This window comes from Erithacus rubecula (assembly GCF_903797595.1).
Source record: "Erithacus rubecula genome assembly, chromosome: 4".
NCBI classification, from domain to species: Eukaryota; Metazoa; Chordata; class Aves; order Passeriformes; family Muscicapidae; genus Erithacus; species Erithacus rubecula.
The window spans coordinates 47360941-47378129 of NC_136686.1; the positions used below are offsets into that span (position 1 = coordinate 47360941).

General features: G+C 37.9%; 1 protein-coding gene across 4 annotated transcripts in view; it reads left to right on the top strand.

Annotated features, from left to right (window-relative positions):
* The window catches only part of CPED1 (cadherin like and PC-esterase domain containing 1), a 140818-nt gene that overhangs the window by 14790 nt on the left and 108839 nt on the right, over window positions 1–17189 (top strand). The window contains exon 1 of one of the 4 annotated variants that reach the window (XM_079303057.1): window positions 13060–13087. The exons of the other annotated variants lie outside the window; for them this stretch is intronic. Coding sequence (XP_079159183.1) covers window positions 13075–13087 — 13 coding nt within the window. The 5' untranslated portion in view covers window positions 13060–13074. Of the gene's footprint in view, window positions 1–13059; window positions 13088–17189 lie in introns of those variants that run through there. 4 annotated transcript variants of the gene reach the window in all.

Below are 17189 nucleotides of genomic sequence, written 5' to 3' on the forward strand. Positions count from 1 at the left end.
TAATATCATGGCAAAGAGACTGTGGTTTATGGGTTTACTGTGAAAAATCCATACAGATGTGTTCTGCAGTAAAACATAAATTATTCAACCCCCTAATTTTTCACTGAAAAATTGCTTTGTCAGTAAATTCTCAGGCATCTTTGCTTGAACAAAAAGTAGTTGTGCTGCTTTCACCATTGCTTAGCAATTTAACCCACATGGAGGGAAAAGTCCATGGACTGTTGATACCTGTGCCTGCTCTGAGCTCTTTGAGACTTCCTTTTGCAGTAACCCTAAATGAGCCAGTTTGCTGTAAGTTTAACATCTATCAGTCTGCTGCTGGAATGGAGATGGAGAGGTATAACTGTGTTAAAATTATGATAGTAGCAGATGATGGAATAGTCAGATTTTGCAAAGACCTGGGATTACCACCTAGGGAAATCTGATTTAACAGGGTTAGTATCTCCAGTAAGTATCTGTGGTACATCTGTTTTGAAGTAAACAGTGCAAAAGAAGTTGCTGATGAGCAAACAGCTCTAATAAGAAAGACATCAGATTGTATTAGCCAGCACATCTACAAATGGCATGTTCGGTTTGCCAGGTAGTATCATTGGTTGGCCTTCCTTCCTTCCTTCCTTCCTTCCTTCCTTCCTTCCTTCCTTCCTTCCTTCCTTCCTTCCTTCCTTCCTTCCTTCCTTCCTTCCTTCCTTCCTTCCTTCCTCTTCCTTCCTTCCTTCCTTCCTTCCTTCCTTCCTTCCTTCCTTCCTTCCTTCCTTCCTTCCTTCCTTCCTTCCTCCTTCCTTCCTTCCTTCCTTTTCCTCCTTCCTTCCTTCCTTCCTTCCTTCCTTCCTTCCTTCCTTCCTTCCTTCCTTCCTTCCTTCCTTTCCTTCCTTTCCTTCCTTCCTTCCTTCCTTCCTTCCTTCCTTCCTTCCTTCCTTCTTCCCTTCCTCCTTCCTTCCTTCCTTCCTTCCTTCCTTCCTTCCTCTCTCTCCTTCCTTCCTTCCTTCCTCCTTCCTTCCTTCCTTCCTTCCTTCCTTCCTTCCTTCCTCCTCCCTTCCTTCCTTCCTTCCTTCCTTCCTTCTCTTCCTTCCTCGTCCTTCCTTCTTCCTTCTCCCTTCCTTCTTCCTTCCTTCCTTTCCTTCCTCCTTCCTTTCCTTCCCTCCTTCCCTCCTTCCCTCCTTCCCTCCTTCCCTCCTTCCCTCCTTCCCTCCTTCCCTCCTTCCCTCCTTCCCTCCTTCCCCCCTTCCCTCCTTCCCTCCTTCCCTCCTCCCTTCCTTCCTCCCTTCCTTCCTCCCTCCCTCCCTCTCTCTTCTCCTTTGTTTGCAAAATGTGAAAGTCTGTCTCTCCTCTAGAAAGACATGACTTTGCCACAGACTTGGAGGGTGTTGAAATTGGTGTCACAATCTTGTGGAAAATAATAAAAGGATTATTAAAATAAATAAAGGATCACAAGGAGGAGTCAGAAAGCCCTGCACTTCCAGGGTTTCTCAGGGGAGATTTGCCATACTGAGCTGTACAAGTGTCCAGGCTTCCTTGCCTCAGCCCAGGACAGAGCTGTGTTGCTCTATCAGAGATGAGTGGGCTGAGCCACCTGGCTTTGGAGCCCCCTTAGATCCTTCCAGAGTGGCAAATACCAGAGAAGAACTTGCCAAATATTTTCCAGTGGCTTCTGCCTTCTTCCCTGTTCTTCCAGTCTGAGAAGCTCTCATCTCTGTTACCACAGTAAAGATTAGCATGTTGTGTATGTCCCTATGACTCTGTGCCACCCTGCCAACATTTTCACATTTTTTAAAAGGAAGGTTTTTATCTCAGAAATATGTTTTGCTAGTAGACATTTCTGCCCTCCAAAAATGATGTTCCTAGTTACTGCCTGCTGCCTGAATCTTTCCTGAATTCCATGCTTTGCCAAGATGACATAGATAAATTGCTTATATCTTTTCTTACCAGTTTTTCTGTCCTTTGTTGAATGTGCCTGCCTCATTAGTCTTTGGTGACCCTCCCATAATAGGCATTTCCTTAGTTTCTCAATTCTTCACCTTTACTATTAGTTAAGCAAATCTCAGCAAATTTCAGGCTCCAAGAAATAGGTGCAATTGTATGTTACAGATCTGACTGTCCAATTTTAATTCATTCTGCAGTAGCATGCAAAATTCTGTCCTTACCACTAGTTCTTGGGATGGAAAAGAGTGTGCATAAGCTCAGTGGTAGCCAGTCAGTTTAGCCATGGAAAAAAGCACATGTATTAAGGCTCCTGACAAACTGAGTGCAGTGTAACATTATATTCTCCCTGCAGCCTTAAGGTGTTAGGAATTTAGTGGAAGCTTTTGCAACTGCAATGAGGGACTTTAAGAAAAGAATCATAAACCATTTTCTTAGTCTTGCTTTTGCATGATCATTTCCTATTTTTAGAATACTGCTGTTAAGTATTTAAACTTTACGATTTCCTCTTTTTGCAGTTTGAGTGACATCCATTGAAGATTAAATTTTAGCTATGCCATTAGAAAGATCACTACAGGACAAATATTGATTTGAGTTGGAATTTTTTTTGTGTGATTTATTGTTCCATAGGATGAGTATTAAACCCATCTTGCTTTGGTCAATATTTAGCTTTTCTGTCAATTTCCACAGAAATCAGTACCATTTTCATGTCCTATTCATTTTCCTGACATTGTTAAGTAGGGATCATATGCTTGATAGATACTTAAATTTACATATATTGCAAAGAATATTAGATCTGAAGTTATTTCCTTTTTTCTGACATTATCAATATACACTGATTTCTGTTCTGTTTTCTGCCATTTTAAGAGCATGCTGTGTTTAAATTCTTGGCTGTGTAAACTAAGCCCTGGTTCCAGCAACTAACTAAGGATGATCTGGCTTTTTGCAGATGTGGGAGTGGTGCTTGGGTGGAGCTGCACCAGGAACAGGAAGGGATGATTGAGCAACAGACCCGTGGGAGCAAATCTGAGCAAATCTTGGCCTTTCTCTTTCTGTGCTCAGGTCAAGAGATCTGTCTGATATTTAAAGTGGCACCTACTTCTGTATATCACTGATAAAGCCACCTGAATATATTCAGGCATAACTCATTTTGCTGTAAAATTATAGTTTGATAATTGTATTATTATGGAAAATAAGGTCTCTGCTGTCCCCCTCTTGGATCTCTCTAGAGACAATTGTGTCTCTTCTTTGTCTCCAGTGGTGCTCACTCCTGTAAAAGCTGGTGCTTGGGGAATGTCAGGAGGCATGAGGCTGTAGGAGCAAGCACAGGTGTTCACAGATGTGGAGTGATGCTAGCTGCAAAGTTTTCTGTCTCTCTATGTACTGCATGACTGAAGAAGCAGCTGAGGACAGATAAAAGAAAATTTTCATTTGATTTTCCCCAAAAACAATTTTCCAAGTCAGTCTTTGTCAGTTTTTCATTTTGGTTTGTTTGGTATCCTTTGGAAAAATTACTTTTAAAGGGAAATTTACATTTTTCATGAAAGAAAATTACTCAGTTCACTTTGCTCCTCAGTTGGAGTTAAAAGACCAGAAAATGTTGCCTCATCAGTTAGAGATGGAGAAAACTAGGATAGAAACTTTATGAGTCACTGTCAGAACTAGGATGAAATGCATGCTCTTTGCTGTGTATCTTTATGTTATTCCTTTAGCATATTGTATTCCCCCTCACTGTTCATATTTTTCACCAGAGGCTAAATAGGAAAAGTATCAGCTTAATTGCTGACATCTGGCCAGCAGCAAGGTAGGAACTTGCAGAAGTGCTCCTTCGTTAGTGCAGCCAGTAACAATTTCCTCAGAGCTGCTAATTAGTCCAGAGAATAAACTACAGCCGTAGGTTTTGAAGGCCCCTGGGGCCACGACTAGTGTCTGTCAGACATCAGTTTTTCATTTTCCAAGACATACCATATCAGCAAAATTAGTGAAAATGAGAGAAGGTGGTAGAGGCAGGAGGACACAGAGATGCTCTTTCTTCAGTGAGTATGAAGACTGGAATGTTTGGGTGAACAGAAGTGCTTATTAACACAAAGTGTTAACAAATTCTGCTGCCAAGGAAAAAAGAGCAATCTTTTGTGCCTGGAGTAATCAGGGCATGATGTACTGCAACAAAGTTGTTATTAGGAAATCTGGTTTGGGAGCAAAGTTAATGAAGTAATCAAATGGATTCCCTGGAGCTGTGAAGCATTCAATCTTAGATGTCTTGAAATATCAGGTAGAGATTTTATTGGGTGTAGTGGGTCCCCTGTTGGGGTAAAAAGATGGTCTTGGTTCTTGGAATACATGACTAGCCTTGAGAAAATCAGGCAGACAAAAGCTGAAAAGGAAAAATGGTGATTTTTGAAGAAGATTGAGAGATTTTAGGTATTAATCAGCTGTGGTGACTCAGGTCTTGGAGGGACAAACAATATGTCGTTTACAGCATTTTCTTAAAATGCAAAATATTCTCAAAACCCCCAAAATTTATGAGACTATATTCTTGATGGGAATGGAGAAAAGGGAAGGGATGAAAAATCAGTCATGGTTAGATAATAGCCAGCTGAACTTTGAGAAAGTAGAAAGCAAATAGTTTGTTGTGAAATAGGGATGTTTTTCATGGGATGGCATGTAAAATAAGTATACTAAGAGAACCAATTTTTCTCCCTTAGTGAATGGTTTTCTATATAGTTAGAAATACATCAACAAGAGCAGGAAACATTAGTTTTAACTCTTTTTTCTTTTTTTCTTTTTTTTTAATTTTTCAGAATATTGTTAGGAGGAGCCCCTCCTTGCTGTTTGTTTCAGCCTCAGACAAGTTTCCATGAAATCCAACTAACTTTAGCAAACAATTATAAAGACTAAAGGCCCCAAGGAAAATTTCTTGTGTGTTCTGTAAACATCTGGTTGCCATTTTCAATTACAAGGACCAACCCACTGAAGGAAGCAGTTTAGTTTTTTTGGAACAGAAATGGGACACTGGGGTTTTTGTTCTTTTTCATAATGGAGAGTAAAGGAAATGTCAGGAATAGAGAGGTCACTAGATGCTCAGCTTTTGTAAATACAAAAGTCTCTGAGAAAATTAAAGTAAATTGAAATCAGGTTCTGAAAGTGTAAACAACCCTGTGGAGGTAAGGTTAAATAAGCAGGACTGGAGATCCTAGCATGCCAGCAAAAGCACAAGATCATTCTATTATAAGTAAGTAATTTAAAATACTAAGTACAAAATAATAATGGTAAAGCTAGCCACAGAAATATTTTGTGGGTTACCATACAAATACACATGTATATTCAAATTTAGCAGATGTAACTTCTCTTCCCCAAATCCTTTTGGTTAACTGTTGGCTAAATATGTAAATATGAATATATAACCAACAGTATACAAATAATACACACAGTTTAGAAACACTTCTTTGTATGTTGTTAAACAAGGAGCTTCCTCAACAAGCTAAATAGGTAAAAAAGTGATGCTCAGAGCATACTGAGTTACAAGCATGTAACAGATTTAATCTGCTTCCATAGCATGGAAATGCATTTAATTTTGGGAAGGAAATGCATACCAGAAATGTGCATTACCTTGATCACTTTTTCATTTTACTTCTAGCAATTAATCTTATGCTGCACACATCACTGGTTTCAGTAGAAGACATAAGTTTCTGACACACCCAAATGAATTCTGATCTCTAATGTGATGCTGTGGTTTCATGTTAGAAAATCTATAGGCATCATTTATTTTTCTGAACAATATGTATTCTTCTTCCTAATCACTAGCAGAACATGTTCATGCTTTGTAGAAGAGTACACAAACAATTTCTTTGTATTGCTAAAATAAACCCTCTGCAAAATTGTACTGAATCCTCTGTTTCAAATGCACTCTTTTCATTTAGAAAGTGAAATTCTTTATTTGTTTATAATAAAAGTATAAGGACATTGAGCTCTGCCAGGTAAAACCAAAATACAGCATTTAGTTTTAAATATACCAAACATATATTTCTCTGAATGTTCTATTTAGTTTTTTAAACAAAACATACAGTCCTGTGGAGAGTGGTATTTAAGACACTGACTTAGAGATTACAATAATTAAAATGATACACTCTGATTACACACTGAGCTAAAATTAAAACTTTACTGGAATAAATTATGTCATGTTAACAGAATCTGAAAAACACCAGTGTCCAGGAAGATCCACACGTCGGCCAAAGGAAAGCAGCAATGTTCACAGCTACTGAACTTAAATAAATACAAGGGATTTAGGCATCAGTGTACCAGCTTTGTGATATGCTAGTAACATGCAAATCCTGTAAAAGAGATTGAGGCAATTTTTTATAACTGTAGCATGTCAGATAAGAAGGTAACAGCATACAATTCCTTTTCTAAGTATTTTTAAAATGCTTCCCTTTAAGAAATGAATCCTGGCTCTGATAGAGTTCAAACAGAGACTCTGGTTTATAAATATATATGTCTGTTCCTAAATGTCAGATAATTGTCTGCTAATGTAGGTGCTGGGAGAATGTGAGTCAGTCTAGCCAGAAGCCTGTCACCGTCCTGCCAGAGCACACTCTGTAAGGGATTGCTGCTCAGCACTGCTCAGTGATTTGGCTGCTGGAAGCTGTGGACCCTTTTTGATGTAGTCACTGGCTCTGAGCCCTGGTCAGCTGTGAGAAGTGTGCTGCTGCCTTTCATCACTGCTCCCATTTTAGGTAGTGGCATTATATACCACTGAAACAAAAACTTTTTTTTTTTTTTTTTTTTTTAATTTTTTTAACTTTGGCTATCATGACTTTTATTGGTTCAGGCAGCAAAAAGCTTATGCACTGTGTAAGCCTTCATTGTAATTTGCAGCCAGCCCACGCCATTCCTAGGTTCAGATTCCAACTTTCTCCAGCTGCATCCACTTTCAGCTGACAGCTCTTTTGAATGCTGCATCCCAGAGCCACCCCAGACATCAAAAGTGCAGTAGCCACCCACTGTTTAGAACATTTCTGAAAATTTCACACAACGTGTTGTTGTTATGCTGGCTTATTTTACATCAAAAGAGAACCTCTTCTTCATGAGGGGAATGATTATTCTACCCTTCTGATGTTCATTGTACTGCCTCAGAGTTACTTTTTCAATGTGATATGGAATATGTTTTTACTCAGCCCCTGAAGTTGTCTATTTGGAGGAAATCCTAGTTTGCACAGATGCCAAAGAGAATAGAGGCTCATCTGACATAATCAAAAATTGAAACGATTTCTCAGTTTCAAGTTAGTCATATGAAACTTCAGATTTCTGGAAAAAAAATTGTTGCAGAAAATTATTACTAAAAGCAACACCCTCTCTTTGATTAAAAAAGAAAAACCCCACGTCATTAACTTCTATCATTTTTGGCAGGCATGTTTTCTTACAAAACAATGTCCATTTTTCACAACAGAAGGGCAAAATATTGAAGGGATTTGCATTAAAAAGTAACAATGAAATAGGATTTGAGCAACTTTAACTGGTCACAGGATTAAAAAAAATATAGTCTTAGTATATTTTCTCAATAGTGCCTTACATAAATAAAATACAGTTCTACTCTAACAGAGGGAAGCACAAAGGAGCTCAGTGGTATGCATTTTGGAAAGTTTGAACCAAATTGCTCAAGTCATAAGGTGTTTCTATAACAAGATTATTGTTGTAATGACTTTGTTTCTGACATTTGTGGTAATGCTTTCAAAGATAAATATTTAGCTATAAAAAGGATTTTCAGTTTTAATTTATAGCAACTACTAAAAGTTTATATATAGAGAGAGCTTACAGAACGTTCTTTTGTGTTTTGTAAATGCAAGATGAATCTGGCAGAACCACAGTTATTTTGGATCTGATAAAAAACAGCTCAGTTGATCTGTTTATTGAAGAAGGACTTTTGGTGTAAAATGGAGAAGTAAGACAAGATCTTTTTTTTTTTTTTTTGTTTATTTTAAAGAAAGACAGTTCACTACAATTTTTTTTTTTCAATAGGTAAAACAGAAAACATGTCAGCATACCAAAGTACTGTTCAACAGGCTGATAGACAAAATAAGAATAAGATTATTTTGGAGCAAATCAAGAAGCATTTGTCTGTCTAAATGGGACTTAGGTGTTTAAATATTTTTTCCTATTTGGCTTCAGCAAGTGTATAAAATTTTCTCACTTCAGGTTTCACAGCCACAGGGAAGCCAAGTATCAGTGGAGCCAGTTTAGAAGTCATTCTTCAACCAAAAATAATTGAGGTCATTTTCTATAAAGATGGGACTGAAGTCAAGGACTTTAAATACATAGAATTTAACATGTTAGCCCTCTTTTCCCTAGGAATGTAGTGTTAGGGTTTTAAACAAAGCTCTGAGAGTAGAAGAAAAGAACTATTCAGGAAAGCATTAGCTCAGAAGGTAACTATAGACTAGTTAGGTTGCCTTTTTTATGACAGGATGAAATGTGAAGTAGGAGAAAGCATCAGGTTTTCTTCTTCCCTTACCCAGCTCAATGGCACATATGATTTACACTGCAGATGTTACAGTACACATTTTTTCCTGCAAATATAACAATGTGAAGGTATCTCTTGAACTTCAAATGTGAGGTCTGACCCTACATTTCTTGAAAATGTTTTCAGAGATAATTTTAAGGTCTGCTTTGGAGTCCATGTTTTATGGATGCTCTACAGGGCAGTCCAGATATCTGTCATGGATTTCCATACCCCACGGCACACCAGGTGAGTAGAAGTGAAAGGCAGCATAGTGATGCATAGAAACCAGAATCTGTGAAGTACAGCTGAAAAGCCTTACATTAGGCAGGACTTAATTATTGCATCACTGTCTTCTGCAGTTTTGTCTAACTCATAAATAAAATAGGTCAATTCCCTAGTTCTTAGGACAAGTGATGCAGTATGGCTCATGCCCATGTATCTAAACCCTTTCCCCTGACTGAGGGTGGCCTGCTTTTTGCTGAATTTTAGGAACTGTCACTGGCTTAGTCTGTCTCCTGGGGCATAGCCTGGCCACCCAGGGAGAGGAAAACAAACACAGTAGATGATAGCAGGCCAGTGGTTGAGCCTGTGGCCTGACACTGTTTAGTTTAGCTATTGCCTTTATTCCCAAGCTTCTTTTTTCAGTATTGTTTCATGTCTCCTGGGTATTACAGAATCTGGCACATTAATAAGGATTGGTATAGGTTCCTGAGTGCTGTAATTGCAGTGATCAAGGTCTGCAATTTGGACCTTAAAATATAGGGTTTTATTTCTTGCATATGTGATTATTATTTTAACATCATTATTTTAATATTGTAATTGGTATCCTCATTCATTGTAATTAGAATGAGACAGAAGATTAAGACAAACCCATTTGTTCCTTAGCTGCTTATCCTGAGGTTGCTATATATCCATGGAAGGAAAGAGGCTGTTTTCTCAGCTCTAGCTCAGTTTCTACCTTTTAAAGTCAATGATGAATTCTCATTAGTGCCATCATTCAGAGTGCTTCTCAGCTCAGGTACCTCATGTTCTTTTGCAAAGAGTGGGAGTGGTAGAAATGTTGGGTGAAATGCAGGATGGAAAGTAATCACAAGCCAGCCATTTGGTTTCCTTGGGCAGAACTCCTCCTCCTTAGGAATTACTTTCTAATTCAGTTTTCTCTCCAGCCCTCAGCTCTTTCTGTTTGTTGCATGTGCCTGTCTAAAAGCTCAGATTCTTCCTTATAAAAGTAGTAAGTTCTGCAGGTTTTGCAATAGTCTAGTGAGGAAGATGCCTCAGTACCATTTGTTCTTATTGTTCTCATCCAAGTTAAGATGTGCTTCCACAAGGTCCACAAGGTGCTTTGGGGCTCCTTTTCACTCATCATGTTCAGCAGTGTGGTGGATTCTCCCCAGGGATATCTTGGGGGTACCAGGGCATTGGCTTGTGTCTTTTTGACAGGGTTGTTGGGGTTACCCCACCCAGCACTGTGCCTCTGTACTCCTTCGTGTGTGTGCATGTGCATAAGAGAGAAGAGTATTTTGTGTGCAGATCCCCTTCCTGCAATGTCCCTGGAAGCAGATAGCAGGGTGCTATTTGAATTCTCCCACCTGCTGCAGTTTCTCTGGGTTCCATGGCACAGCGTGGTCCCTGCATGTATCAGCTGCATGACCCTTATTCCCACATACACATTCTCTCCTTCCAGTTTTCACCTGGTTCTTCATACTAATCTACTCTCAGTAGCCTGTCTCTAATATTTCTCAATCTTTTTTGTAAGGCAACTTCCTCCTCTACCTTCACAGAAGGTAAGAAAACACCTACACAGATGGATTTAGCTGAGCTTTGGTGGGTCTGTGGCATCTGTGCTTTAACTAGGTACCAAGTATTCCCATTCCACTGGAAGTTAGGTCTAACTCCCACAATCTGTGGGTGAGAAACATATATAGCAGCTTTGACTGTTGTAGCTTTTGTTGTATATTAAATACATATAAAGTAAGAATTCCAGCATTTGAGAGCAATTGAAGTTATAAGTTATTGTAGCTTGCATACAAGAAGAACATATCATATTGGATTATTAGGAGCTTTTGGTTTCACTGAGGCTTGCTCTGCAGAAAATACCCATGTGTGGAGAACATACCAGAGTAATCTGAATATTCATCCAAAGCATGAAGTGGATGCACAGAAGTGGAATAACAGACTTGAGTGTTTGAATTGCCCCAGTGTGTTTGACATTGGGTCAGAACTGAATATTTTCCTTTTATTTGCTATTGAACTCTACTGCAGCTCAGAAAGTGTTTTGACAGCATATTTTCATACCTTGAGTTGACAAAGCCTATAGGTTGTTAGAGTTGCAGTCTGTAGTATAACTCAGTGGGAAATAATTCTTAGCCTGATAGTCTTTCCTGGAAAGACTGAGAACCATCTAATGCACTTGCCTTCCTATACTGCAGTATTCTTCTCCCCATGTCAGACTAATACAAGTTTTGAATGTACTTTTGTTTCCAATATTTGGCCTATTCTTCATTTGCACAGAAAAATCTATGGATATAGTTTAGTAATACTGCAGTTAAATTTTTTTTTGATACCTTTTGTTGTCTTACCAACAGTTATCTGCAAATTGAAAACTCAACTTCAAAATATTTGCTGCAGGTCTGAAAATTCTTTTCAGGTTGTCTGTTATAGTATGTTAATTTATTGATTGAAGAAAGGATTGTTAATCTATTGCATGACCTAATGTGATGTAAATGGAGACAGGATTGTCCTGTATGATCTTCATTCTTGTACTTATGATTGCAATAGATTTCTTTCACTTCTTTTGGAGAAAGTCATCTACCCTGTATTATCAACTGTTCCAGTAAGGAAGATGGTAACTCTTTGACTTGGTAGCTAGGTCTAAGGCAGTTTTAGAGACCAGGTGGAGAAATTAAAATATCTTTACACATTTGAGAATATTTCTGATAGAAACAGGTAGCTCTTGGCTAGTTATGCTCATTTTTTTACTTTTAAGATTTGCCTTTGGATTGAAAAGGAAAACAGTCTTGAAACCTGTCCCTGATACAAATAAACAGTAACAAAATAATTCTTTCAGGCAAGAGCGGAATCATTATGCTGCTCCATTTGTATTTAGATCCAATATACCTCCACAGCACTTGCAGAAGAGATACAGGATAGTCAAGCATTACTCTTTTTATGAGAGGCACTGCAAACAACTTCAAATGCCTATTTCACTGCCTAAATTCTGAACTCAGTTGTGACAGTGCATTAATTCTTGAGCATAGGGCAATGTTTTGTGCTAAGCTGTTCAGAGACAGATAAACTGTCCTTGGAATTAAACTGGTTCTATTTGGTTCACACTAGCATCTCCTCTACAGTGAATGCTTCCCTTGACACTTCAAATCCTCTTGGTTAGGGAGTAATTGAGCCAAAAAAAGAGTCCTGATCATCCTCAAGGGGAGTGAGTAGTGACTGTCCTCAGGATTCCTTCAGCCTTTCCCTGGCAGCCACACAGCAACTACACAAAGTATTTTGTGAATGAATTGACTGTGTCCAACCATCTCAGCCTCATATGTAGGGTAGGGTATTTTTTTACACTTAAAATACTCCAGTGCGATTAATGTGACAGTAGATCTCAGCCTAATTTATCCAGCTAAGCTAGTGGCTATGGGGCTATGTGTTATGGCAGAGTACAGTCAGTCTGAACACGCTCTGAAACTGTGAAAGATTTGCATATGGGCAGGTGAATAGCTACTTTCCTGAACAGTTCAGAAAATATCAGAACCTCACCATTTTGTCCTGTGCTATCACTCATGTGAAATGATAGCTTTTTCATTGTTGTCACAGTGAGTCTGTATTGTTAATAGCCTGTGACTCTCAAGGGTCACACCAAAAGAGAAATTAAAATGCTTCCAATAACTACTGTTTTAAGGAGAAAATTCCTGAACACCTAGGTGTGAGACATTCCTTTAGGGAAAGTCTTACAAATTAAACAGTCATATCAAAGCTTGCAAGAGGACGTGTCATTAGCAAAGAAAAACAATTCAGTCCAATAAGCAGCATTCTGATATTTGCACAACAAGACAGCCAAACTGCTGTAACCAGAAATAGGCTTCAAAGGATATCTTCCCCTGGAGTGTTATCTGTGAAGCTCAGATCTTCAGAGGTGTAGAATTCCCACATCCCCAGACCCCGTCATGCAGCCTGCCTGATGCTGCTGCCCTCTGAGATGCTGAAGAGCATAAAATTCAGTCTAGAATCTAGAGGCAGTCAGTGAGGCAGAAGTTCTGTCTTTTAGATATCTGTTAGCAGTTACACTCTAAACTCCTGGCTAGCAAACTATTTGCTCTTATAAACTGACTACAAGGCAGGGTTGAAGCCCAGCATATTCCCCTGTCCAGTTTAAAGTAGGATTTGTGCACAAACAGCTACTTCCATGTGTATGTGCTTCCTCACCCAACTCAGTAAAATCTGTGCTCCCTCCATTACCATGAAGAAGCAGAGGAGATTGACTTCTTTTTTCCTTCTATACTACGAGCACTCATGACTCAGAAAGCTAAAACTTACATTAATCTACAACTTACACTTTTTTTTTTACAGATCAGGATTACAACATGCTGTAACTGAATACAGTTGAATGCATCAATATGTAAACAATAGCTTTTCCTGAAAATCTTCTCTTTACATCCATGCAGCTTAGAGGTGCCTGAAAATATATTTCAAGTAGAGATGACACAAATTTATCATAAAAAAGAATCCTGTACAAACCTCAGGATGTCCCTTAGCAGGGATTCTATAGCCTCCTTAGAATTAGATATTCCACTACTTGATGCATGTGTTTAGAAACTGTTCTTTATATATACCTTGCTGAAAATTAAAATGCTTACTTTGTATCCTGTCTCCAGTGATTAAAGAGACAACTTATTTTGGATGAGTAGCAATTTATTCTGTGGTGTTGTGGTTTAACCCCAGCCATCAGCAAAGCACCACCCAGCTGCTCGCTCATCTCCCCCTGGTGGGAAGAGGGAGAGGATCAGGAAGGTAAAAGAGAAAACTCATGAATTAAGATAGAGAGTTTAGAACAGAATGCAAAAGCTTGTCTGCAAGCAAAGCAAAACAAGGAATTAATTCACCAGTTTCCGTGGGCAGACAGTGTTCAGCCATCCCCAGGATAGGAGCTTTATAATGGATGGAACAAACCGTTAGTTGGACAGACTAATGCCATCATTCTGAATATGTGTGACTTGCCCCCTGCTCCCTTCTTACTTCTTTCCTCAGCTTTTGCTGCTGAGCACAGCATCATATGGAACAAAATATCCTTTTGGCCAGTTGGGGTCAGCTGTCCTGCTGTGTCCCCTTACAGCCTCATGACCATCCCTGCCTCCTTGTGCAGGTCAGTGAGACACCAAGAGGGCACTGACACTCAGAAATAATTAAAACAGTGGCATGTTGTAAACTGGTTTGATATCAGATCAAACAGTCATCACTCTGTGAGTTGCTAGACAAAGGATTGACTCCATCCAAGGCAGCCCTTGTAGGAGGTCTTCCAAAATCTATCTCCTTTTTCTATCCCCCTACTGAAACCATGTTTTCCAAAACTGGGGAACAATGCTACTGGAAAGGTATGGCCAACACAAAATGAAGCAGAAGGATTAACCCCAATCATTGTTACCACCATAACCCTCATAAGCACGTTTGGTTACAATTCTTGGTATCTGCAGGGCTACTATATAGAATTCTGTGGGGAATTGGCATGGAATAAATTAAAACTGAAGTTTGAAAGGAGTGGATTCAACTCTTAAAGCATCGATAAATACTTGCCAACGACTGAAGATTTATTTATATTTGCTTTGGTTTTGTGTGTTTTTTTAAATTTTGGTTTATATTTTGTTTGGTTTTTGGGGGGGTTTTATTGGCAACAATATTGTATTTCTAGTTCATATGCAATTTCTAAATTTCATCCTTCTCTGCAGTAGTGTTCTATGGTAAATTGTTCCTCTCCATTTGATTTCTTCTTTTGAACTATAGCACTTTTAACTAGTTTTGGATTTCCTTGGGTTGAATCTGGACCAATTATCACAATTATTTTGAATTCTAGCTATGCTTTGCTAAGTCCTTATACTTCTTTTGAACTTGGTGTCACTTGCTATTTATAAATGCACTTATTATTCCATCATTCAATTTGTTACTGAAAAATTTGATCAGAACTGAATGTACAGAGGAGTATCTTTGAGGTTCTCCTCCAGAAAAACATCACTTTGATAGTGGATTAGACTTCATTTTTTAAAATAACAGTGCAATCACCTCATAGGTATGTTATGTGGAAACAATGTCTAAAGACTTGCTAAAGTCAAATTGTTTCATTGCTAATATTTGCTTTGTTTATTAAATCAGTTACTCTGATTTCTGTTTACTAGATCAGTTACTCTGTCAGAAGAATATAGATACTTTTATGTAATATGTTTTTGACAAACAAATGCTGGTTGTTTCTTGTCTTTTTTTCCTCTAGTGCTAATAAACTGATCAATTTCATGGTAGTGGTGTTAGGAAATGCAAAATTAAAAATTGACTTGAGATTAAAATAAAAATAAATACAAGTGGCTTTTTTATTATTATTTCCCAGAATGGATGAAAAACAGGAAGATAAACATGCAAGATGAAAATTTTATTTGATTTTCAAAATTCTTTCATTTCAAAATTCAGGATGGAAACATTAATACTGCAAAATGAAATTTCAGTCTGTGGTAGTGAAATGGAACTTAGTCATTTGATTAAATTAAATAATATATGCCTAAGAGATTAAATATTCCAGACTTGCATGCATCTAACAGTTTTCCTGCAAAATTTAGCCTTCAATGCCATAGCTCATGGGGAGAATTTGATAGTTTCAGTGTTTGGAATATAATTTAGAAATCACGTTCAGAAATTCTTGAACTTTATCTATAAACTTGGAACCCCATTAAATCCTAGCTCACATTTGGTTTCTGTTAACTTTGGTTTATTATATCAAAATACAAAAACTCTCTGCAGAATATTGTTACAGAAAACATTAAATTTTATTGGTGTCTGCATTGCTATTTCCTCTGCGGAAAAAAAATATTTGCTTTTCTTCCTAGACTATTATAGTTTAAATTATTTTTTCCACATTAGCTATTTTAATTATTTCAAATGATAAATCAGCGTCAAAGCCAACTAAAACAGTGCTATCTCATGGAAAATTAGAATTTGTACATAACATTAAATTTCAGTTGAAGGTTATTGCTCTCTGAATTGAATAGCATGTTTTTTGACTCATTCAGAATAAAGGCGATCACATCAGATTTCAATCAAATCTTGCTGTTCTACTATTAATTGAAGTAGAAACTCGGGTTGTTATCCTTAGCTAAACATGAGATACACATTGCAGTTACAAATACTTTTTGAGATGGGACTAGGTGATGGCTACAAAGACTGCAGGAGAGGAGAAGCTAAGAGCTGGCAAAAGACAGCTGAATAAAAGTGTGGTGCTGCCAGCATGTATTCACTTAAAGCTCACTTTGCCTACATAGTTAGATATAATTCTGCAGATGAGCATTCCTTGTGTATGCAAGGCCTTAATTAACAGGCTAAACAAAACTCTCTTGATTTGAAAAGAGAGCAGATGAACATGTAATTGCATATTCTCATCTTGTTACCACTCCTTTACTTGTCCAAGTGCAAAATAATGCAAAGAGTAGAGAGTATCTCCTAAGGTGTGATTTCATCCTGTCTAACTGATCTACAGCTCCTGTGTGCTGAGCTCCACTGGTTTGCTGAGTAAAGCAAACAGGATTTCCATAAGCAGAGACAAAGTTCATTCTGTGGGAAAAGCTTAATGCAAATTGCTAGTAATTAAGTTGTTCAAATATGAGGCATTCTTTTTAACTTTTCCCTTCAAATATCCTGTAAAAGCCTGCTTCTGGTTTGAAGTCTGCGGGAAATCAGCAAAACAGTGTGTACATTGAAAATGGAATATTATGGACTTTATTAAAGCTTCTTAATTAAAGTCTCTAGAAACATTTTGAAACATGAGTCCTTCCATGCAGATGGTGTTTATTAATACTATCACTTTTGTTCTTTCTCTTTTATTGTAGAAAGTTGTAGCTCACATGTATCTTGCTTTACTTTAGAAATAACTTCTGTGAAAGGAATCTTTGGTCCTTTGCATGGCCCATGCGATGTTGTTGGAATGCTAATAAAAGAGTAGCAATTTTTTTCCTGAGATATAGTTCTGCTATTATTAAATATGCAGAAGGAAGACAGATGGTTGGTTTCCTGATCATAGATGTTCATTTTCCACAAAAAGTTAAGCTCTGGAAGGAGTGATATGGACTAATCTGAGGCAAAATGGATTCCTAGAGGAACCTGTTCTAGAACTAAATAGCTATTGTAATCCATGACTTTTTTGGTTTTGTTTTCCAATAATGTGTTTTCAGGTAGAATTTATCAGGAATATATCAATACATTTAAATAGAAGTCACACTGCTCTGTCAGGCTGAATCTGAGAGACAGCACTAGGTGTACACTGTTTTTCTCATAGGAAGTCTCCTGACTTCTATAAATAGACATGTTTCAGTTCTGATTGTTCTGTACTGAAATAACTGGCTAGAGGTTTAATTACTCTGAATAGAAAACACAAGTAATGGCAGGCATTCAAGCTCTCCTGAATTATTCTGCTTCCTGGGCACTGGCTCAGAAGCACTGATCTGAAGGTACATTTTCCTTTTCTTCCCTTAGTACATTCATATTGATCAGTCTGATGTATCCTAAAGGCAAAATACAGAGT